Source organism: Egretta garzetta, unplaced genomic scaffold, assembly GCF_000687185.1.
Source record: "Egretta garzetta isolate BGI_Z169 unplaced genomic scaffold, ASM68718v1 scaffold281, whole genome shotgun sequence".
NCBI classification, from domain to species: Eukaryota; Metazoa; Chordata; class Aves; order Pelecaniformes; family Ardeidae; genus Egretta; species Egretta garzetta.
In genome coordinates, this window is record NW_009258674.1 from 330,616 (window position 1) to 356,467 (window position 25,852).

At 35.9% G+C, this 25,852-nt stretch overlaps 1 protein-coding gene across 1 annotated transcript in view; it reads left to right on the forward strand.

Moving 5' to 3' along the window:
• Positions 1-25,852, forward strand: part of ADAMTS19 (ADAM metallopeptidase with thrombospondin type 1 motif 19) — a 152,948-nt gene that overhangs the window by 74,463 nt on the left and 52,633 nt on the right. Inside the window, exons 9-11 of the mRNA XM_009648858.2 lie at positions 14,675-14,815; positions 15,970-16,120; positions 24,462-24,563. Of these exons, the coding sequence (XP_009647153.1) occupies positions 14,675-14,815; positions 15,970-16,120; positions 24,462-24,563 (394 nt within the window). The remainder of the gene's footprint in view (positions 1-14,674; positions 14,816-15,969; positions 16,121-24,461; positions 24,564-25,852) is intronic.

The window sequence follows — 25,852 nt, forward strand, 5'->3', positions numbered from 1 at the left end:
TCCAGCTCTTGACTATTGTTGCCAACAAATATTTTAATGAGATCATGAGTTGGAAGAGCCCTTATTTAATTTGGCTTGCTCAGGATAGATCCCATTAAAGTGTATAATGGTCATCGGTCATTGCAACATTACTATTATTTTTTCCTCCCCTTAATAGAAAAGGATGACAAAGTAAACATGAAGGTAACTATCCTTCACAATTGGATTGGAAGTTTTTACTCATTCTATGAGGAATACTTTGAAGCAAAAGTGAAAAATTCTCATGTTGCAATAATCAAATTTGTTAGTGAAAGTTGTATTTGATTCACTTGTTAAAGAAAAATAGATAGAAGCGTTCTTATTTCAAAATAAAATAAAATGAAAGGGAAGTATGTATTAATTTGTCATTTTTACCTGCAGTGTCTGCTCCAGGTATCTGTGTATACGTTTTCAGAAGAGTAGCTTCAGAGTGACAGCGGAGAGGGATGCTTTGTTAAATCCTTTGAACCTCTTAACATTGAGGTTAGGTATCTTAGTACAAACACTTCATATTAAAAGTGATTTGGCTTAAACTTGGTCAAAGCTGTCTGAGAATGGAGGTCATATCAGCTAATGTTGCAACATGCAGTTGATTACAAGAAAGAATTGGAACTTAAAATACTTCTATTTAATTTTTTTCCTGGATGCAAAATAAGCGAATTCAGTGCAATTATGTAACTTGGAGGAAAAGGGTGACTTAAGTATAAGATGCTGTATGAAATTGATCTTTTCTGTTTTTTCTTGAGTTTTCGTAACTCCAGGTTAATATATGCCAGCCTGTTTGAGTGATAATTATGATAAAGGAAAGAATTCAGATGAAAAAATTTGTTTGTGTTTTGTAGCTACCTGCTGTCCTTCTTCTTTCTTTCACTGTAGTGTTTGCTAATATTGGAAGCGGGGTGGGTAGAGGAAGACTCATTTGCCGTACACTTGTTCTTATGACAGAAACAATAACTGTATATCATCTGCAGATAAGTTCACTGATGGAGTAAATTAGAAAATTGTTTGAGGTGGGTATGATAATGCCAGATAATTTACAGAAATATAAGTACTGCTTTGTGTCCTGCACAATAAAGATATGTTTAGAGAATAAAAAGCTTGGCAGCTGAATTTCTGGATTTGAAAAAAGAGGCATCTTGATCAACAAGAGATCAACAAAATCTTAGATACAGAAAACAGGAAGCAGGTATAAAATTTCTGCAAAGTTATGGGCAATGTGTTGGTTCTGCAGTAGCAAGTTTGAGAATATGGGGTACTGGTCTTATAAAGAAGGCTTCATCTTGCAGCAGCAAATTCAGACCTATCTTTGACATTCTAAGGGCTGCTGGATGCAAAGCAGTATCTGGAACAAGTTAGACAGGGAAGATCACTATTGCTGCCTAGCATTTCTTCCAAGACTGCTGCACAGGCCAGGCTCTATAACACTTGTTACATTCAGTCCTTAACTTAAAATATTTTTCTGGCTTTGCATTGCTGTGGGACTGAGGAAGAGAGAGGATTTAGCATGATCTTCCTACAGGGACATAAAAACTAAATTGCTGATATATGAATCCTGGGAAAAAATGTCAGAGGCTACACTATGAAATTTCAGAACTTTCAAATCCCTCCCTATTAATTCAAATAAATTTGAAAAAACAAATCATGATGATATCCTAGCCATCATATTCTCACAGTAATAATGGCATTTGGATGTCCCTAGAGACATTCACATTTCTCTGCAGGTACCGTAATAGACATTTAAAAACAATGGAAATAAAGAATAAACCAAATCTAGTTTCATACTAGAGGACAGGTTGTTATTTGAACCATGCATTTATTCAAGAAATTTAACCTCATGAAGGCTAGTAACAAGCCACATAAAAATTAGGAAGACTACCTCAAAAGTGAAAGAATAGGTAGCCAGATAGATACGAACAGCTGCCACAAAAAATAAAAAGGGGCAGCCTCCACCGCAAAACATGCAGATGCATTCAGCTTGATCCCAGCTTGATCCCTGCTTCATCGTGCAGCCAGAGTCCTTGACCATTGAAATCTAAAATAGAGTAGTCTTGCCCTAAAGAGAGTAAGGTGATGTTCCAGAGACATTTGTTTTGTCTGCACACTGCCAGCCTAGCCCTGGCGACTGCAAAGAGCACACCGGTAGTTGACCCTTTGTGGAGAGGCAATATGAAAATACTTGAAGAGAAACATTTGGATGAAGGTACCATTAAAAAAGACCTCAAGGGATTAAAATATAATGAGAGTATTTCTAACAGAGATTTGTCTTCCTCATCTGTCTCAGAAATGGAGATTAAATGTTCACCATCTACACCAGTCATGTCTTTTTCTCTTTCAACACATCATGTTTTCTAGGAAATCTTCACAAACTCTTCACAAGATTCTTCCTGAATCTTGAAGTCACTTAACTCTTACCTTCTTTTTTTCCCTAATATCTTTAACTGTTCTAGTTGCTTTTCTTGCTGTGCAGGGAGTCCTATTCAGCAGCATAGGAGAATCATAGGATCATAAAATCCTAGGCTGCAAGGGACCTCAAGGATCATCTAGTCCAAGAACAAAAACTTTCTCAAAGACTTTGCCTCTCAAAGTATGAAGAAAAACCCCTTATTTTTTTTGTCTTCTGTACAACAAATAATATACTTGCCCCAAAATTATCATTCAAATAGATTTAAAAGGTATGCAATGTAGACTCTCTAGATTTTCGCTGATCAGCTTGAGAACATAAACTAACATACACTCACAATTTCCATTGTTTTGATGAGTATAAAAGTACCTTTGAAAAAGGTAACAGTTTGCGTTTGGAGGGCTTGTTTTTATATACCAAACTCCATGCTGTTCTCTGTATATTTCAATTTCCCTTGTCTCTGGTAAAATCTCATGATCACCTGCAAACTCAGAACAATTTTGCAGACCTCTAATGTCACTGACATAATTTGCAGAATTACAGGTTTACAGGACTTTGGGGGGATGGGGTCTACTCCCTGCACTGAAATCTAGGTTTGCTTGCACAGGAACATGGTTGAAGAATTACAGTTAATTATATTGAATACTTCTGATACATGGATGTTTATTAAGTGTTGTGTTGTGGTTTTCTTAATTTTTCTAATTAAACCAGAAATCTTTTCAATGAAATACAATGGCAAACTAAAACTTACTTTGCAATTTGAAGTGTCTTTGTTCTAGCCATGTATATCTGAAAGCAGAGGAACTTTTAATGACATCAAGAAATAATGTTTTAAGTCAACTATTGATTTTTGAGCTCCATCTTGAAATTTTAGGAACCAATCTTCGTAATCAGAGATTAAAAAATAGAACACATTGATGGATTTGTTTTTAATAATCAAATCCTATTTATTAAAATAAATTTAATGAGCAATTAATTAATTATATGATAAAGTCATATTATGGAACAAAAACTAACAACCATGAATTCTCCATGTGGAGAACAAAGACAATAAGAGAGAGATTATTTCAGTCATCAAGTAACAATTATATCTTCATTTTACTTACATGATTGCTGTCTGTGGGATATGACTTCTTCTTAAGTATGGAGAAATTAAGTATATATGTAAACTGCAGTATCTCAAAATACATTAATTAACAATTGTTATGTTCTCTAAGTGAACTTTAAAAATTGTTCTAAATAGTTGAAAGAGATACTGGTGGAATTTCTCAGTATCAATTTTATACACATCCACATTCTTTTTCTGGTAAGCGTTTTGTGAAACATGAAATGTACCTATTTTTAAAATTCAGGATATTCTGCCAGGTATTTTGTAGTTCCAAACGGGAAGTCTGTGGAATTTTCCAATCACCTACTTAATAACTCATAAGCAAACAACATACATTTTTTGTGACAGTATTCAGCAACTATATGAAATCCAGTGGAACTTAAAGAGAGATTTAAATGGGAGATTAGGAAATGCTAATGGAGCATCAGTTACTCCATGCATTTTTGTTATCACAGTCCAAAATATGATAACAGAACACAATAAAATCAACAAGAATAATAAAAGCAGCTACCTACCAATCTCTGTGAATGACTTACTAATGTGGAGTAGGGAATGTCATTAAAGTAACTGAAAAAAGAGCTACTTTGATATTTATGAGGTTAAACTAGAAATTGACAGTTGAATTGTGTTTAACAAGGAACAAGACTAGCACATGGAAAGCAAAGATTTTAATTAGGTTTGATAGAAGACCTCCTTACATCTTGGAAATCATCTAATCACAAGTATAATGAGACATTTCCGGACCAGTAGCGGTCACTTCCACTGATAAAACTGTGCACAGTAAGATTCATATTAGTAAGGATCACTAAATTAAAGCATTTGACACATGGTATTTTGTCTCAGATGCTATGTCAGGGTATTTGTTTAGCATTTCTTTTGATCCCTTCTTGTTCAGCTGTGAGAAAGAATGCAGCCTTACTTGATAGCCAGGTGGATGTGCATATAGACCACCCACTGTTCACCTTTTAATGACTTTTATCTTGACAAAGAAGCGTAGAGAGGTTTTACAGGATAGTGGCACTGTTTTTCTCTTTCCGAAATTCCTATTTGTGGGGTATACCAAGGGTTTTGAGTCTCCTACCTGTTAGTCCAGCAACTTACTCAAAGGTTAGCTTCACCAGGAGAGGGGTTTGGGGATTCATTTGGAAAAAGGTAGAAGAAAACTCCCTCCTTGCCTGCTTAGTTAGCAACAGCAGCCTTTCTTATAAACGATGGAAGAGTCCCTCTTCTTCCATGTGCCTTCCCCTTTTCTGGGACAGACTACAAAGGCAGACTTTGTAATTCCTACTAACTCATGATGAGCATAGCTTTCTTTTGTTTCCCCTAACAAGGAAATATATCTGTATTAGGACTATAATTATTGGTATCTGTATTAAGAGTTTTCATTCCTGAAAACAGAATTTAGATGAACAATCCATGATTTGAATCACACTGCTGAAGATACCTGCTTCTTCTCTTCTTACATGATTGACTTCTAGCCATGCAACAGATTGTACTGTTCTTATCTGGATAATTATTTAATTACATTTATTTTACATTCCAGAATGTGGGATAAGTATGGTTTTTTAAATAAATTAGAAAGTAAAAAAGTGACACTTTAATGCTACTTTACTGCAAAGGAAGAAAAATACTTTCTAACTGTAGTGCAATTTTCTGCTCTGAGAAGGCAGCCAAATAAATTTTTCTTACTGCTCAGAACATTTAGTTGATTAAGAATTAAACCATAAATGAAATAATAGATGAACTCAGGACAGTGGACCACACTATGAAATTATGAGGTAAACAATTGTTGAAGTTGAAACCCAGTTTCCTGCAGAAATAAAGGCAGGTATGATAAGTTGAAGAATAGTTTTGAAACAAAAACTGGTGAAAGTACTAAGGATCTCATGCTGTGGGAGGTGGTCTTTTGAGGTTCCTCAACTGCAGAAATGTTTCAGCACAACTACAGTTCCTTTGCAACTGCCTTCATCAGTGGAGTATGCTTCCTAAGTTTGTCCTGCAAGCTGTCACTCAGGCTTTTGATTAGAGTGACAGAGTAAAAATATGAAACTACTAGGTTCAACATTATTATATTTTATTTTATTAATGTTTTAAATTATTTTTTTCCCACCTTCAGGCCTTCTCTTCTAAAATATTAGAAATTTTAAGCCTCTGCTTTAATTTTTTAAAATTTTTTTCATTAATGCTGACTTATAAATTATTTTCTTGTAATTAGTAAGTTAAAAGCCAGTAGGGTTGCTAAATTTGTTTATCTAGGAGGCTGAGAAATTAATTTCTTGGCACCCACAAAGGCTTTTTCTTTATTTTGGCTTTAAAATACCAAGTTTACTGTTGGTTGGGACCTTCTTATTTCAGGTTATGCTTTTCTATTTCCCCTTTCCTTGATGTGAAACTGTTCCTGTATTTCTGTCTGTAATTCCTTTAAAGAAAGATACATCCCTTCTCATTCAGATACATCCTGTTAAAATTTTGGATGGTTTTTGTTGTTGTTTGTGTAATTTGTGTAGCAGCATGAGGGAGACAGGCTGGCAAAGTTTTGGAGCCCTATTATTCCATGCACCGGAACATTCAAATGTGAACAAATCCCTTCATAGTCATAAGCATAAACAGTAAGTGAATGAATTTCTAGGAAGTACAGACAAATCTCAAAAAATACCTGTGTTTTGTATGCTGTGCATAGCACTTCTCTTAAAGTTGACCTGCGTAAGAGAGGTGCCATGATGTTATGTATTTAGCCAACTCTGATTTGTTGAAAAATTATTGACTTAAAAGATGTTTGCAACGTGTAGGTTATTTAACCAAGGGTTATTGAGCTAAAATATTAGGATAGTTACTCTGTTTACTGATAATTAAGCTACACCTTTATTTGGTAATGGCCATAATATCACTCTGGGGTCCCTTTCTCTGAGAGGTCTTGCTTCCCAGTGTCCTGACACAGGTTATCTTGGGGTCCTACAATGTTGGGCATTCCCATGGCAGTGACTACTGAGTAAGAAAGAAGCTGCTGCAGAACTGTTGTGTCACCAGGGACCATTCCGGTAACCTGTCCCCAGATAATTTAATTGCTTCCTTCTCTCTCCCCTAAATCCCTGATTCCATGGGCTACAGAGGCAGTGGATAGAAGGTACAGGGGAAGCGCCTGTCATTGTGGCCTGCTCCCAGCTGCGCAGACTCCCATTTTCACCCCATTGCTTCTCTCCTTAATTTTCTGTCCTGTTTGGCTAACTGTCCAAAGCTGGTTTTCTCAAGTTTAGATGCGTAGATACAGATATTAATCTATCTGTAGACATAGAAATCTCCATAGATGCAGATAGTTGGATACAGAAGCAACCTGACTGTCAGAGATGTTCAGCTTCAGCTGTTTTGACTGATTTTCATCATTACTGAGTTTTTTGTTCAAAATAAAGTTATTGACTGTCAACTGAAGTGTAGACATGGGAAACTAACTTGGAGCAATCCAATTTGAGAAACACAGCTGCAGTATGCAAAACTGAGCTTTATAATGATTTTAAAAATACATGCACAACAAATTATGTCCTTCCCACACATGTATTTATGTCACTGACAGACTTACAGAGAAATGGCTATACTTCTCTGCAATTGTGGATAGCTGCATAAAACATGGACATATTTTTATAGTATTTTTGGTATTGTTTTACTATCTGTGATAACCTTTTCTGTCCTGTTTGTCAAAAAGTGTCCGCTACACAGGAAATTTTATCTATAAAGCATAGTACTTGTTTACTAAGAAACTAGTTCTATTACACGTATTCCTAACAAGAAAGATACAATGCTTCCCCTTTGTCGCTTAGTTTATTGTTTTGATAAAGGGTAATAGGGGGCTTTCACTTTGTATTGCATTTCAGCGTGACATATTCTTTATTTCAAGCACGATGTGTATGAGAATCACCCCAGTGCTTCTATCACAAATGCTGCCTTTTCTTCTATTAGATTAGGAAAAGAATCCGCAAGATAACTGTTCAAAACTATTGCAATAAAAAACCCATAGTGCAGTGCACTGACTGATCTTTAAAGCCTTTTTTTAAACCTCTCTTTTTTTATTAACTTTTTAAAATGAAGTTCAAAGTATCTATTAGATGTTCAGCCATACAAGCAGGACATTTAATACTACTCCAATGATAGTAAATAGGAGACAGTGGCAAAAAATAGAATTGTCCCAAAAAAGCAGTCGCAAGGTCCTTGAGATCACCTTGGATTCTGTCATTCAGTTTTCAAGCTTTAATAGGTAAATTCTCTAAAAATCGATAGTCTCTGCTCTTCCTGCGTGCCTGTCAAAGTAGGCATCTGTGTTCCACAGTCATGAAGTTATACTGACTTAAATCAGCCTAGGATCTTACTGGGCAAGTTGGGTATATCATACCCAACTTCCCAGTCGTCTGGAAATTGACCAACAAGATACACTTGCAATTAGAGTTGAGAGAAAAGGATGCAGTTTATTACAAACTTTGCATTTCCATTTACTCTTACTCTCAAAATGTATATGGTGACTCAAAACCATGAAAAAAAAATAGTTTTTCTTAATCCAATTCTACGAACAGACAGAGAATCAAGAAAGATCTTATTTTATGCAAACACATCACAACAATGCCTAGCAGAAACCAAGCCTCACTAGCCTTTTTCTGGTAGCTAAGCAGCTGAAGAAAGAAACAGCTCAGGAGGAAATGAAGCACTGAGACAGTGAAGTAACACTCCATCGGCATTTTTAGTAAGCTAAAAAGATATGGTAGTTTTGTACATAAAATTTAGAAAATCAGTCAACTGTTTCTCTAGCAAGGTATCAAGGGTCCCGTTTCTGCCAGACTGTAACGTTCCAGGATGGATTTTGTAGTTAATTTTCCTTAGAATAGCATTTGTAAACTGAACAGTTAGTAACTGAACAACAGCCTATGGGATGCATAGCCTTAATGGATAGTCTTGATACATTTAAAATAGCTGTGGAAAAGTTGGCAAGAGATAGTAATAGTGTCAATGGGTTTTGTTAATAAGGAAACTTTTTTTTTTTTTTTTGGTCTGTTCATTGAGTATCTGATAGCTCGAAATCTGTTTTCTGATTACATATTTTCTTCAATTTGAAGTCATGTTATATGTCAACATTTTTCCTTGGCATAAGATTAAAGTCATAAACCATAAACATAATTGTTTATCTTGAAATACTGCAGTTTGCAGGATGTGGCATGGGTATTGTATTTGCCAGAAGTACATACTTTCCCTGTATTATATATTCTCTGTAAAAAACTTCCGCAGGGAGCGGTATGTATCTTCATGTTATGATGCTAAATACATCTGTCACATCAAAGCTTTAAATTATTTATATACTTAAGTGAAAGGACCATGACACAGTGCTATGTCTAGATCCAGCTTCTTGAAGCATGGTGGTAGAAGTGTTGGAGTGATAGAGAAGAAAGCAGCTGTTTAGCAAAAGTTACAGACTCAGCTGGACAGTAGCATGCACTGTGTCATGGTCCTTTCACTTAAGTATATAAATTTAGTATTTTTTACCCAATTGTTTTAAGATTAAAAATGTAATTTGAGTTGCCAGCATCCTAGAGATTGACAGTGATTCACAAAAGAGAAATATTCTTGGCCTAAACATGTATCTTTCAATTTTTTCCTTTTATCATTGAATTAATAACAAGAAGATTGAGGTTTCCTTATCCAGTAGATTCTTCCTTTGAAGCAAAAGAAATTATCTTTGACCTTTTACCATCATAGTTTTTCTGTAGTTGGGTTGCCTTTTAATTCACTTTAGGCTAAATAATTCATTTACACATAGAACCATGTGTCTTATCTCATTTATGCAGTGATCTGTGAAGCCCTCATGTTTTAAAACATAAAAAACCATACAAGACTTACTATTTCACTAACTGGAATTTTTTAAAAAAACGAAACAACATAGCATTATTGTCTATAAAATAGCTTATAGAAACCTGCTACTAGTCTGTTTATTTACATAATTTTCTCTATATAGCAGTGTGATAAAACTTTTTTTGTTGAAAAAGTGCAAAGCAAGTGCAAAGTATTGCAGCTTCCATCTCCCTGTCTGTGATAGTCAAATGAGTGATGTTATTTTCACTTATCAAATACATCCTTGTGATACTGTGATACGCAAAATTTCAGATTAGGGAGTTTGCTGGGACAATCATTGTACTATTAGATACCATATAAGCTTTTAAACCTTGTAATTTCGAAGTCCATATTTTAAGAAGTTTTGATCATTCTAGCATAGTGTTGCATGTAATGATGGCAAAAAAGAAAACAGTGGAAATAATAGGGAGGATAACACCTTGTAGTTAATAATGATTTTGAATTAATTGTTATTTTTATTTTTAAAGTAATACAATCCATTGTATGTTTGTGATTTATTTACTAGAATGGAAGAAAATCCGTAGGATAATAATTGACGTAAATTTATGAATGCTATGTAGCGATCATTTATAAAAATACAAATTTTGAAAGAAATCAGATGGCACTCTGTTCCCATCACACATCACAGGTATAAACTGGCAACAGCATTCAGACGTTTACTATCTCATTCACAAAGGGAAAGTTTTTTTCAATAATTTTCATCCTGTCATGAGCTTAAACTAGTACTATCATCCCGGATCTGCAGTTTACACTCATCATTCCTCTGCTGCTTCTACCTCTCAGGCTGAACTGTTATCTTTTGGGATTTGGGAGTCTTATTTATGACACTGAATATTCAAGAACCTGCCTCTGGTGCCTTGGGTACTTGCTCTTGTGGTTTTCCTAATCCATTTTTTATGTCCTGTCCTATCTCACTGTTAGTGACTGTAAAACTTTGAGCAGTTGTAGTTCTCTTCAGTCTTTTTAATTCTGTCTTTTTTTTTATTTACAGATAGACCTTAAGTAATTCTCCACATCTATCTGAACTCTCCCAATTAATTGTTACTATCCTAAGTTTTTGATACTACTTAGTCTTTGTGCCTGCATTGCCTGTTTCCAGGTTCATAGCATCATTCTTGTTCAGCTGCACTACTGTGCATTTAAGTGGAATGTGATGGTGATAACTAGGTCATCATCTGCCATTTTCAAAGCACAATTAAAATAATGAATAAATAATAAAAACTTTCCACCTGGAGGAGTGTGGGGTCACTGAGCAAATCCATGATGCCATGAATATAGCATGTGCAGGAGAATTTTGGAGTCCTATAGTAAAAAGAAATATAAAATAGCGCTTCACAATGCAGAGCTAATTCTTTCCAGAAGATGTGTGCATAGCCCTATTTAACTGATTTAAATATAGCATAATGACTGAGGACCCTTTGTTGAGACTTAAAAGAGCTTTTTTTTCTTAATACTTGGCTATAATCAAATCAATTCAAAGCGTGGCATTTGGTACTTTTTCAGTATGTGGGTTGACACAGGAATGCATTTTGTGCCTGCGAGAATATAACCCATTCCCTTGATGGCAGAAGAGGTGCTGTTGTCTCTCTTGAATCCAGCTCTGCACGTATAATTGCAGCAGTAGTGAGTCTTAAAAGAATTACTTTTTAACAGAAAAATGGACCTAGTATTTGTCTCCTACTTTCAGTGGCCTGAGTTGTTTAATTCTGACTTCTAAGTGCAGTGAAATTAAGGATTTTTCCTTGTACTATTCCTCTTGCATACTAAACATAAACAGGGATCATCTTCAAAATTTAGCAGAGATTGCTCCAATTTTCTGCATGATATCACAAAAAAAAAAATCTGGCAGTGTTTTTTAAACAAGTTTTAGAGGTTTTATTAGATAAAAATATTTTTTCAGTTGACTTGACAACCATGTACAATGTTAGTGGAGTTTATTTGACCAAGGCTCTTTGTCAAAATACTTTTAAACTGAGATTATTAAAATATAGTTTAGTTGAATAGTGTGAGTTGAAATATTGCTGATATTTTAGTTAGGGAATACATTCCATAGGATGCTTCTTACTTCCATATTATATCTGCCATACATAGTCTTTAACCAGAATGGGTGGAGCATTTTTATATATCAGTGAAAAAATAACACATCTGTTCTTAAAATAGAATTTGATTTCTTTCCATATAGGTATGATCTACTACTTGTTAAAATACAGCACTGTCGTCTTTGATAATTACATTTTTTCAAACTGTTATGAAGTTACCTACCTACCCCAAATTCCCTTGTCTCCCTCCCACATGCACATGGTGCTGCTTTGCTCTTGCATGAGGTTGAATGATAACAGCTGTGGGAGAGAGGAGCTTACGGACAGAAAAGGTAATGTGCCCAATGCTAGCATAAAGAATTCTATAGGAAGAGCACAGAACAGCACCTTACATAGATGCTGTTTGTGTGGTGCCTTTGTTTTAGTGAAAGGATGTAGAGAGTACAGCAAGAAAGGCTAGAAAATACTATGGCCACAAGTGTGAGCATTGAATATTGTTATATCCTTGATTGTTAATGAAGTAGATATATGTGCTTACGTTAGTTACTCTGTTGCTGGATAGGAAGGTAGCAATGACTGTTCAGCTTCTTTCTTTCACCACACACATAATGTGATGTGGTGAACAAAACCAGAAGTCAGCACTACTGCATATTTACTTTATGTGATCTTGTAATTGATACTAGATCAGATAAAAGTATGCAGTCATTACCATGCTATAGAATAGATCAACAGTACGTATTGAGGAAAAGATTTCTGAAAATATTTTAAGAGCAAGTTGTGTTGCTACTTTAGCATACTCCTCACATACTGTCCTGCCATTTAATTTGTTGATGTTAACATAATGACCTGTACATCCCTTTTGAAGTAACTATTCATTCTGATAGTCAAAGGCTTTGATACCGGTCTTCACTACTTGCTGGGTATTTTGCTGCATGTACTTAATTTGGAGGCAGAAGCATATGGAAGAATGAATCCTATTGGATTAGTGCAGATACTTTAAACTACGTTTGAGTGTTAAAGCAGAATAGGAGGCGTGTTACGGAAGTACAGCAGCTGCAGTGTTGGAAGATGGTTGGAATTAGATTTTCTTTTATTAGTGCTTAATGTTGATGATATACATAGTTCCTATAAAACACCAGTTTTTACCACTTCTTACCTTAAAAGACAATGTTGTCCTCAAATTTCATGTATTGATAGACTATACAGAACACTTCTGTGGTAGTAGATTGGAAAAAAAGGGTTACACTGATGTTTGTCTGTAATGGTGGCTAGTGGAAGTAGTTTTTGAAACAACGACAATCTTGGTTCAGCTCAGCACACATTTTTCTGGATGTTTTTACAGACTAGTTTGTGACAAAGTTTGACTTCAAGAACTGCTCTTCAGAGTGGATGGGAAACAATAGTAATCAGAAAATATTTCTTTTAAAAATTATTTTTAATTTTAAAAAATGTTTTAAATAACATAAATGTGTTAATTCCCACTCTGCATAAGTGGAAGCCATCAATTCTATAATTGTATCAACAAGATTTTGCGTACTTGTATGTTGTAAATGCTTTATTTCAAATCATAGTGTATATATGATACTGATAAATGAGTACTTTTGCCATAAAGAAGTATGTAACTTGAAGATCTGTAAGCAAAATCTATTTCTTGTGCAGTCAGCAAAGTAAAGCGTCATTAGATTTTCTGTGTCTTCTTCCATAGTTGTTGTGGATAGAACTCTGGAGATAAGGACTTCTCAAGTTCTGCATGTGAGGCATGTAAGAACAACATAAGGAAAGTATAAAGACACTTTCATGTAGTTCTTTTGTCCCATTCAGGCAGTTCAGGAAAAGACAGAAGCTAAGGTGAGAGTCAGACAGGTTTGTTTACCTCAGTTGCAGTGTTTACAGCTAACAACATTGTCTGATTCCTACAGAGGCAGCTGTTCCAGTGCTCCAGATTGTGGGGTGTACCCATCACTGTAAGAGACTGAGCACTCTGATAGGCAAGATAAAGCCCTACACGGCATTTAAATTCATTTCATTAGTAAACACAAGGTAATGCAGCATGCAAAACAATGTAAAATTTGATCTAGTTGTAAGGGTGTTTTGGGGAAGAGTGGCGAAGAAAAGTGAGCTGGTGTTTTCGGTGATGGGTGGCAGGCCTTTTATGTCCCTTGGCACTGCAGCGTGGTGAGATATGGAGATACATGATGTACTCTGGTTTTTCTACCGAAGTCGCAAACTTCTCCCATCTTTGCAGTGATTTCACTGCTCTTTGACTGAAGGAATCAGTACAAGGTATAAAGTTTTATTCACTCTAAAGTTTTGCTTTTCTTCATGGCAGACTAGGGCTGCCAAATTCCAGAACCCCTTTGAATCCGATGCTCTGGAGACTAGTGTCATACATATTTACAAATCTTCAAAAACAGCTGACAGTATTTCATTTATTTCTTAATGCCAGTCAAGCATGTATCCACTTAGCTAATTTTGAAAACTTCATTTTTATTTAAGCGTATCTTTCTCTCTGTTTACTGGTTGTGAATGAGAGTGGGTCTTCACTTCAGTTAAAGTAGCAGCTTCAAGCAGATTTTTAGTAGAATTTTTCATTGCTGTGGCCTATGCAAGAACTCACTGGGATGCATATGGATGCATATAACTCTTTAAAATCAAAAACCATTGAATTGCTTCATCAGTTTTATTTCTAACAGTAGACATTGAAAACACATTTAGGTGATTTTTCTTTAGATACAATAATTATACATTAAAGTAGTAGACATTTTAATATTCTATAAAACTTCAACAAACCAGTTCCATATGGAATTAAGATAGAATCACTGCCAAAATGTCAAACAATTCACTAATCTCAAAAAGTGGATTTCCAGTATTTTTGTTGCCCATTAGCCAGAGAAGTACAGTTCATTAAACCTGCCATAGTTGTGCAGTTCTGAACACTAAAAAGGTTATCTGCAGTACATGTTGAACAGCTGATTAGAATGTAATATTTCTTATCAAATGAATGAGGCTTCACTTTCTCCTTTCAGTATAGAATTGTCCTCCACACGTGGTTCCATGTACTTCTATGAAAGGTGTCATGGAAAAAAATCAAAAGAGATTTCCTTCATGTAATATGTATGAGTTTTTCATAGCCTCTTGCAAGAATTTTAACTTACGAACATTCTGGAAACAACTTGTTATTTTGTTGTGCTTTGGTTTATTTTTAATAACTTCAAAATTCAGCATGGGGATAAACCACGACAATGACCACCCATCCTGTGCAGATGGTCTCCATATCATGTCTGGGGAATGGATTAAAGGACAGAATCTTGGGGATGTTTCATGGTCTCGGTGCAGCAGGGAAGATCTGGAAAGATTTCTCAGGTATATCATTCAAGAAAAAGAACGCTTACTGTATGTCATTTACAAATAGTTGCAATAAATATCCTGAAATAACAAGTTTTCAATAATTTTTACCACTTCTGTGGGTGACTTCTGTTTATATAGCCCATCAAAATAATTTAAATCATCATGAACTATATAATATTTGACAAATTTATTAAAATCTGTTGTCAGCAATTATTTGTATTTGTATTTTTATATTTTCATGGGTTAATGTAGATGATTATAATTACATATATTTATAGATACATATTATATGTATATGACAATTCTTTGATTTATGTTGTGCCATTCAATATCAAACCATATAGTATAATTACATTATGTTAACTTTTTAAATAGCAATTTACTATAAGATATTTAATAGATACTAGTATACCTAGAAACCAAATTAAAACATTTTGTTTCACTCTATATCTCTCAACTAAGATCTGTTCCCTAACGCTCTATTCCTTTATTAAGTTTGTAAATATGTCTGTTGAGAGTTTACTAGCAACAGTTAAGCAGTCCTCAAAAGGTCTGCTTTATGACACTGGAATAGTTTGTATAAGTTAGATGTGTCAGTCTGACACATTTGTACTGAATCTAGACAGAAATCAAAGCCATGACTTGGTTCTTTAACAGGTTGAAGTATTTCCAAATATTTTTCCTTCAGTTTTTGAGGAAAGTTAAATTTCTGGCTACCAGCTCAGAAATGTATGAATCTTTAAATGTGTCCATGTATATAACCTGAAGTGATTAATTTGACGTCCTAGTAAATGTGAAGACTAAGCTACATAGCTGTCTATGCATTATAAATTGTCTACTTTTTTATAATTGTTTAAATCCCTATTCAAACCTTAATCAGTTAAGTAAATTTTACACTAAAATGTTGTCCACTGTTTTCCTGAAATTCATATTATAGTTGATAAATTATATTGTCTTTCTGCAAATGTGTAACATCAGAAGACACCGTTAACTTGTATCAGTTAAGCCATATTAATTTATATGGAGTCTTTTCTCCGAATGACATCCCAATGTTGACAAATAAAAAAATCTTAAGAGTCCACATTTTTATAATGTCAAATGCATGTTTAAGTCAGCATGACAATCAGTCTTAAAGATTGCTCAGCAAATGAATCTCTGTATATTGCCAGGTCAAAGGCCAGTAACTGTCTGCTACAGATGAATCCTCAGAGCCTCAACTCTGTGATTATTCCCTCCAAGCTCCCAGGAATGACGTATACTGCAGATGAACAGTGTCAGATTCTTTTTGGACCAACCGCTACCTTTTGCCAGGAAATGCAGGTAAGGATGGGTGTATACTTCAGAAAATACACCTACCAACTCACTTTTCTGTGTGAGATAGTTTTGTGCAAGTGTTTCGAGAGAAAGAGAACTTAGCACCTTTGAAATGAGAAGTTTACACTTTGCTTTCCAAAGTTAATACAAACATTTTCATTTTTTTATCTTGTAAGGTTTATTTTGATTCTCCAAACATCCTGAATCATGTTGTATCATAGCATGCCACTGATATGTTCCTTGTACTTTAGAGATAGAAAATGTCATAGTGTGAAGTCACCTCACTGCAGCAAATAGAATATTTGCAATTTATTCCACTGGGACCAGACTTTGCGTGTAGGTTCCATTTCATTATGGTTTAGATATTGACCCTCCCTATCTGACCTTCAGTAGAATATGCTGTGCCTGTGCTAGCTCTGCAGGAGAACAGTGGCGTTTGCTGGGCTCTATACTGCTGAATATACCCTGCCTCCCAGCAGGTGGCCCGAGAGCCCTGGCAGAGCGGTGCAATGCCATGGCAATAGGAGTTCCAGCACTTAAGTCAGTTTTCTGGCATTGCTTCATGCCACTGCATTAAGCAGTGTCACTATATGTTAATCCTGAAAAGACAGATTAACAAAATCAAAGAGCTCTTCATAATTTTACAGCCTAATACTAGTGGACATCTTATTGAAGATGCATTTTAAGAACAGTTTTAATAGAGAAAAATCATCCTTCTTTAATGTCAACAGGACAAGTACTAAACACGTGGATGCCCTTCAGAAGGTAACCAAGACAAGATGAGTAGGTGATACTACAAATATATGAAAGGCATGGAGTATGGGTTGATAGAACAGTGGCTAGAAGGCACTGTGAAATAAAACTTCATCAGAGTCAGAGTGGAGAGATAGGTCAGGAGTATTTGGTATGAAAGCATAATTCCTTACTCCTCTAGTACTTCAGTTCTCTTCATCTTTTCAGCTTGGACATAGTACTCTTTCTTTAGTGAGATTCAATGTGAGTAATCTTTATCCTAAAGATTCTCAAAGGAAACATTGCAATACATGCATGACTCCCACATGCTGAGAGTAGCATAGCTGAAAAAAAAAACCAGCTGTAGGTTTCTGGTTATTATTTTCACGGTCTTAATTGAAAAAATTTTCACTCTCAGAGAGGAGCAATAGAACTCAATGTAATGATGCTAAAAATGTTCTGAATTACTTCTTTTTTATGTACTTCTACCTAATTACTACATGCTTTTTTCATTAATTGCAATCTGTTTCATGTTTTTTAGTACTTTGTTCTCAATTAAAAGATGTGATTTTGGTTTCTCATTCCCTAGAAACCTATTTTGAACAAGGAAATGGTAGAGCATTAGCCCATTATTTCTTCTAGGTCTTCTTTACCAGGTAAAAAATTTCAGAAGTAATTGAAGATATAGTAAAACCTGGAGACTTGCTGTTGCATAATACTTTTCATTTCTCTGGGCACCTCTCCGCCTTTAATACCCTTGTGCTGAGTTCTAATTCAGGCATTTAAATTTAGATAGACAAGTGGTCCCATGCTGATTGTACTTCATTCACAAATGCAGTGAATATTCTTCTCTTAGGGTCCTGACTCCAAGGTTTCTTTGGCTTTTGTTATTATTTTAGAGATGTTTGGAAGTTAAATTCAGTTAATGCAACCATGGTAGTGTTCAACTGTTTGCACAGAGAGTACTTAGGCTCTGGGTGCTGGTACCTAATTGTCCATTACTAGTCATCTTCAATCATTTTCTCCTCTTCTGGCATTTTGTATGTAAAAGAACACATTTCAGCTGAATCACTTGTACCATCCTTCTTCTTTTCCCACTTCCTGCATCATTACTTTATATTAAAATGGTTAGTTTAGGACATTCCTGTGAAATACTAGTATTAAGATAACACTGTAACTTAAATCCAAAGACATGCGGGCTTGCTTTGAAGAAAGAACCTAGTAATGATGCAAGACAATACAAAAAGCCAGTGATCTTTTCAACTATTCTTTTTTTATGACAAACTGCAATTTAATTTTCAGTCTTCTTCATAAACCAAGTGTATTCCTTGATAACCTTACAGTCTTAACAAAAAGAGAAGAGTGGATAACAGTTTCTGAGAAGAGAGCAAGGGGAAGATCCTGCTGCAGTTTCACCAAAATCCTCTGCAAAACTGGTAATCCTGAACCAGAAATCATATAGGCAAATACTGAAGCACAAAATTATTGTAATGCATCTTTAGAGCTTTGGACCCATTAGAAATTATATAAAAATGAATAAAAGACACTAAGGACAGAATTAAGAAAATCTGCACTGAGGGAGAAGATAATTTCTCCAAAGCTCCACTGCCAACCACTGTAAAGTCGTGTTGTTGGTTTTCCTCTGTGTTCTTTCATCTGGAAGCAAAATTTACACTCCCACCTTCCCCTCAACAAAAAAAATCCAAGAAATTTGATCCTCAGACTGTAGACCTGAAGAGCTAGTTACAGCAAGCTTAGACACTATATTCAGATCTCCTTCTTCTGTTCCCTGTTGTGGGTCTTAAATTCAGCTCTTCTGTTAGGGAAGTTTACAGTATCCTAGTCCAATTAAATACGATTTCTACAGTGAAGAGGAAGCTCAGAGTAATGGATAGAGCACAGCCCAAAAGATAAGAAAGCGGTCCTGCTCTTACATATGTTTCTCCTATGTATGAAGAGAAAGAAGAAAAACAGTGCTGCAATTTAAATTGGGCTAGAACCAAGCTATATAAACTCCCAGAAATCGTTCATGAATTCTAGTACATGGACTGTGGGAGACTGACATTATCTGAGTGTGAGGTGCTGTTAGTTAGTAGCTAATGTTATCATCTCCCTCTGAAATACAAGAATGTTACATTGAAATAATAAGTGTTTTGAATTTAACCTACCAAACAGTTGCATTTTACATATTATGAAAGTACTTCAAAATGCACTGTGTTGATTGTGCAGATTATTGTGGCTGCCATTGGAGAAGTCAACATTTAGAAGACTTTTCTAAATTCAGTACAGTATTTCATTATTTGCAGTATTAATTTATTAACATAATTATTTTATTACACATTGGCAACCACTGGATTTTCCATGAAATCCAAACTACGTTCTTTTATCTCTGTATACTCTCTTCTACTTTGCCAATAACTGACAGTTTACTGTGGTTACAGTTGTTGTCCACAAGCCAGGAAATGAGAGGAACATACTCCTTGAAGGTTCATTTAAACTTCAGTAAATCCAAGAATTTATAGCCCAGGATTTCTTGGATACATGCTACTTGCTGCACAGTTCATGCACTTCAGTGTAACTGTGTAAAAGATAAATTATTAACTAAGTCAGAGTCTTACATTTTTTGTGACTAGCTAGAAGAGAATTTGATGACCAGACTTCCATGCAGTCTTTTACATTAAGCAAGAATGTTCAATATATAACAGCTATTCAAATAAGAACATAATTTAGTAATGATGGAAAATAAATTTCTTAATTATCTAAAAATAATCTACAAATATCAGTGGTACAATCAATAACGCATTTCTGCTGAGATTTAACTTCCTACAAATTTTATTATTGAGTAGCACTTTAGGATAATTTACAGTCCCATTACATGGCAGCCTCTGAGAAACATTGCGGATGCCAATGATCTTCTCTTGCTATCAGGAATTCCTCTTTATGATTTAATGGCTAAGGCCAAGGGCTGAAGGGACCATTGAGCGCTTACTCCCCTGTTTTCCTAAGTGAGCCCTTCCTGCTCTTCTTTCATGAATAGTGTCCAGACTTTATTTTTTCCTTTTCATCTTTATTTCAAAGATTTTTTTTCTCACACCCTAAGCAAAATTTGTAGAGCCTTTATAGAGAAAAGTGTGAGTGGATCTCAGAGTACAAGATTTATGCCATGTCGCCATGCTTATCTTGTAAGGGAGCCAAGTTTGCTTTTATGCCCATGCTGTCTCACACAAGAATCAATTAGACCCTAACATTGTTTCACATAACAGATAGTGAGATCATGGCCCAGAAGTAGGTCTTGATGATTAAATGTGATTGTATAGCTTGACAATTTAATATAATTGTTGAACTATTAAATGCTGGCTTTTAAGATTAAAGTCCAGGATGCGAATGCTATCTAGTCAGTTCCACTAAAACAATTCTTGTCATAACACAGCTGTGATCTTTACAAAGAAGTAGGAGACTGATTATATTTCATGGTGATTTTTAAGGCATTTCAGGGGAAGATCACAATGAAAAGAACAAAAGTAATGGAACTATTATAGCCGTGGTGAAATATCTGTCCTCATCTCCACCACCACACTTCAAACAATCTTGAATTTGCACAAATACAGTTCTGAAATGCTCTTTTTGTCTCTCTTCTTTCCTCTCAACTGGACCTTCTTTCCAGATGCTTATATCACTGGAAAAGCATCCCTCTGATGCACGCAGACCTGCCTCTTTTCATTCAACCCCCCTCCCTCCCAAAAGCTGCAATGACCTCTGCTATTTCCGTAGTACATTGTGACTTTCATGTTGTGTTTTATATGCTTTTGCTGTTAAAAACTCACTATTAACACAGTCTTTCAGAAAAAAATCCTCTGTGTGTGGTTGGCCAATATTTTGTTTTCCAGTACACACAATGGAGTATTGTACAAATTGTGAATAGCCTAGTATCATGAGTATAAGTTTATCATCTCAAATAACTCTTATTTCCCTTGGCTAGTCTAAAAAACTGTAATAACTATTGGGCTGTGCGTATGACAGATAACTAGTAAACCTCTGTGAACATTAACTTAGCTATCCTGATTTTGACTGAATGAAACTTTCTCCCCAGAGGAGTAAATTTCTGGCTTAGAAGTTTATCCTCCCATTTTGAGTGACTATAATAATTACAGTGGCCTCCAGATTTCTGTTAGTTTTCAAATTGGTCCTGATCTGCAGCACTGCAGGTTGCTAATGAAAAAAAAAAAACCAAGTTGCGCATCATGTTTTTTTCCCCAGCCACATGCAGAAATACCCAAATGTCAAAAATTAAATGGTAACACTAATCTCCATTTCTCTTTCTTCTGCAGTAGAAGTACAATCTGAAGAGTAAAGAGTCTATTTGTGATTTGACTGAAATGAAAAGCCCAGGAAAAAACCTTACAAGTCATTCTCTAATTTTATAAATTTCATATATCCACTTTCTCGGGTTTGGAGACTATCCAAGTCTAGGGTTATAATAGAAATGTTATAGTAATATTGAATGCTTATGTTAAAAATTGGTGAAGATAAGTTTTTAGAATACAGTTCACTTCAGACTCAAAGATGTTTCTAGCTGGGGGAGTTAGGTTCATAAGGAGGCGGTATACAAGTATTTGCAGAAACATGCAGAGGGATACAAAGCCCATTAGCAAGTCAAGTGTCTTGATTTTATTTACTTTATTTCCTTTACACAGCTGAAGTGCATCTGTGTGTTCAGGTACCCCAACCCTCGTCAATATGACTTCATGTCTTCCTAAGTTAAGAAGAATTGTTTCTGGATTTGTAAGGAACTGTAGGTTTGTTCTCAGCCATTCCACAGTCATATGCTAGTGAAATTGAGCACAAGATCAAAGTGTGTAGAAAAAAAAAATGTGACATAAAGGAAAATGTGACTTTATTTTTTGAAAATCTGGATGGCTTTTCCTCAAATGTAGTCATTGACAAGTGAAAAAGATTATTTGAATTAGGAACATTAAATTACCATATATTTTTTGTGGAGTTGTTCCAACAGTGTAGTCTGTCATTTCATAGTTGGTATGGAAACACTTTGCCATGAACATCTGATACTGTCTTGTCTACATTGTCTTCCAAAACTGGCCCAGAAGTATTCTTGCTAAGTTGAGTTCTTGGCTCTGAAGTTTTATCTTAAAGTGCATGTTTAAAAAAAAATTTGAGAAGAATAAATTCTCTTTCTCCCTTGAATAAGAAGAGAAATTACAGTGGCGTATTTGAAAAATGCTTGTTAAAATTATCCAGGAACAGGATAGGACTTCTGTAGCTGTATTTTGGGATATGCATAGGCTAACTGTTTTCTTGTTAGTTCAGCTTCAGCACAAAACTGTTTACAGGATCAATCAGAAGTGAGTCTGACTGCTGTCATCCTGTCTCTTGCTTCTGTGCAGTGCTTCAGACTTCTACAATCTTAGCCTTTTTTGAAAGCTGATGTTACAGACATTTTTACATGCAAGACTCCCACTGGAACTGTCCTGTTCCTTGGTTCAGACACAGTCTTTTGTAGAATTATGTTTCCTGTGCAGTATGACTTTTTCAAGGTAGCATAAGATTTATCACATTTTTCATGCATAGTATAAAAGGCACAGAGACACTTACTGTGTTTAGCAATGTAACAAATCATTTCACTCAGAAAAAGCACATCTTCTGGCAACCCTGGTTTCAAAAAAATTGCTGATCTTTATCTTTTATCCTCCCTGCGAACCGTCCTCCTCTCCTGATCGTTCTTGCCCCAATTTGGGAGTACTATACATATTTCACAGAATCACAGAATCACAGAATCGCAAGGGTTGGAAGGGACCTCGGGAGATCATCTAGTCCAACCCCCCTGCTAAAGCAGGCTCACCTAGAGCATTCTACACAGGACTTCATCCAGGCGGGCCTTGAATATCTCCAGAGAAGGAGACTCCACAACCTCTCTGGGCAGCCTGTTCCAGTGCTCCGTCACCCTTAGAGTAGAGAAGTTCTTCCTCATATTCAACTGAAACCTCTTATGTTTCAGTTTGCACCCATTCCCCTAGTCCTGTTGCTGGACACCACTGCAAACAGACTGCTTCCATCCTCATGACTTCCGCCCTTAAGATATTTGTATGTGTTGATAAGGTCCCCTCTCAGTCTTCTCTTCTTCAGGCTGAACAAGCCCAACTCTCTCAGCCTTTCCTCGTAGGGGAGGTGCTCCAGACCCTTTATCATCCTAGTTGCCCTCCTCTGGACTCTTTCTAGGAGTTCCTCATCTTTCTTGAACTGGGGAGCCCAGAACTGGACACAGTACTCCAGGTGGGGTCTCACCAGGGCAGAGTAGAGGGGGAAGAGAACCTCCCTCAACCTGCTGGCCACACTCCTCTTAATACACCCCAGGATACCATTGGCCTTCTTGGCAACAAGGGCACGCTGCTGGCTCATGGTCAGCTTGTCGTCTACCAGGACTCCCAGGTCCCTCTCAGCAGAGCTGCTTTCCAGCAGGTCAGCCCCCAGCCTGTACTGGTGCATGGGGTTTGAGGGGAATCAGTCTGCACATGCAATAACATTCAGGCCACAGTTGAGCCCCACGTGCCCTCTGTTCACTTCCACCCAGTTTACCATTAAGGGGGCAAAAAGACAACAAGGAGAATGAAATCATGACTGAAAACTGTGGGAGAAGGAGGACTTTTCAGAGGAAATTAGGGAAAGCTGCCAAGGAAATTTGGGGAAATGTGAACCAGCATACCTCACGGCTGTTCTTTCCTTTGAAGAAGGTAAAACTGTCTCGTTCTAATATTTAAGAATAATAGAATAAGCAGGTTTTCTTTCCATCTCCAAAATTCACTACTGACTAGTACCCCTCTCATCTCTCTTTTCTTCCCAGCAAAGATATGTCATCCTGGTTTGTCAGTTTAGTTTGTGTCTTCTTTGTGATTATCAGGTTTAACTGCTTTTTTGAGATATTTCTAGAGGAATGAGTGAATCCTAGAGTAATCATGAATCATTGGAAAAGCATAAGATAGCAGCAATTATTAGGATGGTATGAACAAGGGGATTTGGAAGTCTTAGGGAAGCTTCAAAGTTTCTTACAGCACATTTTTACAAAACTCCTATGACGATAGTTCTATATAGCTGCACAAAGACTTGTTAGTCCTGTGTATGGAAACAGACTCGTTTTAAAATCTTGGGTTTTGTTGGTAGTGACACATATAATGAATGAGTACTAAATAAAAGGAGTAAAAAACTAAATTATTTTTAAAAATAATTCCTAGAAAGCTCACACCTCTTCCAGTTTCTTGGGTAGTGCAGCTGCACAGTGGCCATTTCACATCATGGGGTAAAGTTGTTCATTTGTGCTTTGTCAGATCTACCGTATGCAAAGGCTGTGACCCCTAGGTTTAGACTTAGAAGGTTCTTCCCCCCCTCTATCAACACACCAGCTTGACTTGTTCCATGTGTTCGTGATCAGTAGAATTCTAAGCAGAATCTGCCCACTTCGGGTTTTGTGCATGTTTAACCTATCGTTAAACATACTTCAGTACTATAAAAATGGATAGCTTTTATGACAATGTTAGTGGATGGCATGCAGAAAGTAATTTTGTGTAAGATAGATTTTGTGCTTACTTGTGAGCTTGGTTTTCAGCACGTCATTTGTACTGGGTTGTGGTGTAAGGTGGAAAGTGAGAAGGAATGCAAAACTAAACTGGATCCACCAATGGATGGAACAGACTGTGACACTGGAAAGGTACGTTTCTGGTGCAAAAGCAATATAAATGATACTGAACACCTAACAGTTAAAGAAACAAGCTGAATAGGTCTTTGCACTTGTTTACGTTCCTGCTTACCTCAATTATCATAACAATCATACATATATAGTTGAATGTACTGTAAGTTATCTATTATATAATATAGATATGATTTAAAAGTACGTATCCCTAAAAACAATGCATTTTTTAAAACGTTAGCCAAAGCCACGGGTGTTATGATGCTTACATTGTTTTATTTCAAATTTGTTCTTGTTCTGTATCCTATTTATGAATGGAATGCCATTGGAGCACTGCTTACTGTAAACAGAAACATAAGCTTTCAAACGTACAAAGTTCTCAGCTACGATTTAAGATTTAGAAATAGTCTCATCAAAGAAATTGATACAGATTTGTGATAAAACTTTTCAGGATAAGTTTTGTGAAGAAATATTTATAGTGTCAGTGCATGCAAAAGAGTGATAAATGTTATTAGAAGAATGCCATCAAAGACAAATTAAGTGGTCACCTGAAGTCAGACTGACATTAAATGTCCTTCAAGAGCTTTCCTGTTTAATAATCTCTGTCATCTCTGTATATAACTGTAAATGAAGATAGATAATCTCAAATAGATAACAGAGCAGGAACACGCATATATCTTGGGGTTTTCATGATACTGTGTTGACAGCAGTCTCCCACAGGAGTGACTTGCTCTTTGAATCACATACATTCACCAGAACTGTCATCCCCCTAAAAAAGTAAACAAATCAATCAACTGAGTAAGAAGTTCAGATAGTATCATTTTAATGCTAAAGGAAGAACAGGCTTCATGCTTTTTCATATCTCTAAAACCATGACATTTGCTGTGACCTTTTGAATCTGATAAATGTGTGTAGTTGATATTCTGTCTTAGGTCAATACCTGGAAAGTCAGGGGCATGCCTTTTGTTTGATGTTGCGTTCTTTATATTGAGACTGGTGTGCCCATGGTATGGAATAAGAAAGAAGCAGCTCTTACTAAGACTATCCAGAAGTTTTCTTCATGAAACCGTCACCAGCATGAACTGGGTACCCAAAATTAGTGTTCATTTTGCATATTAATGTCTGTATTAATAATAGCAACTTATTGCAGAGGACTCATTCTAACTTCATATTTGTGGGACCATTATGATAGCAACATGAGTCCTGGGAAAGTCCAATGAGGGAAGAGACACCGTTCTCTTTATTGTAGAGCTTAGCTAGTAGGGAGTAAATAATTAGTAAGGGTAAAATGAAGTAGTGATTCTAATTCG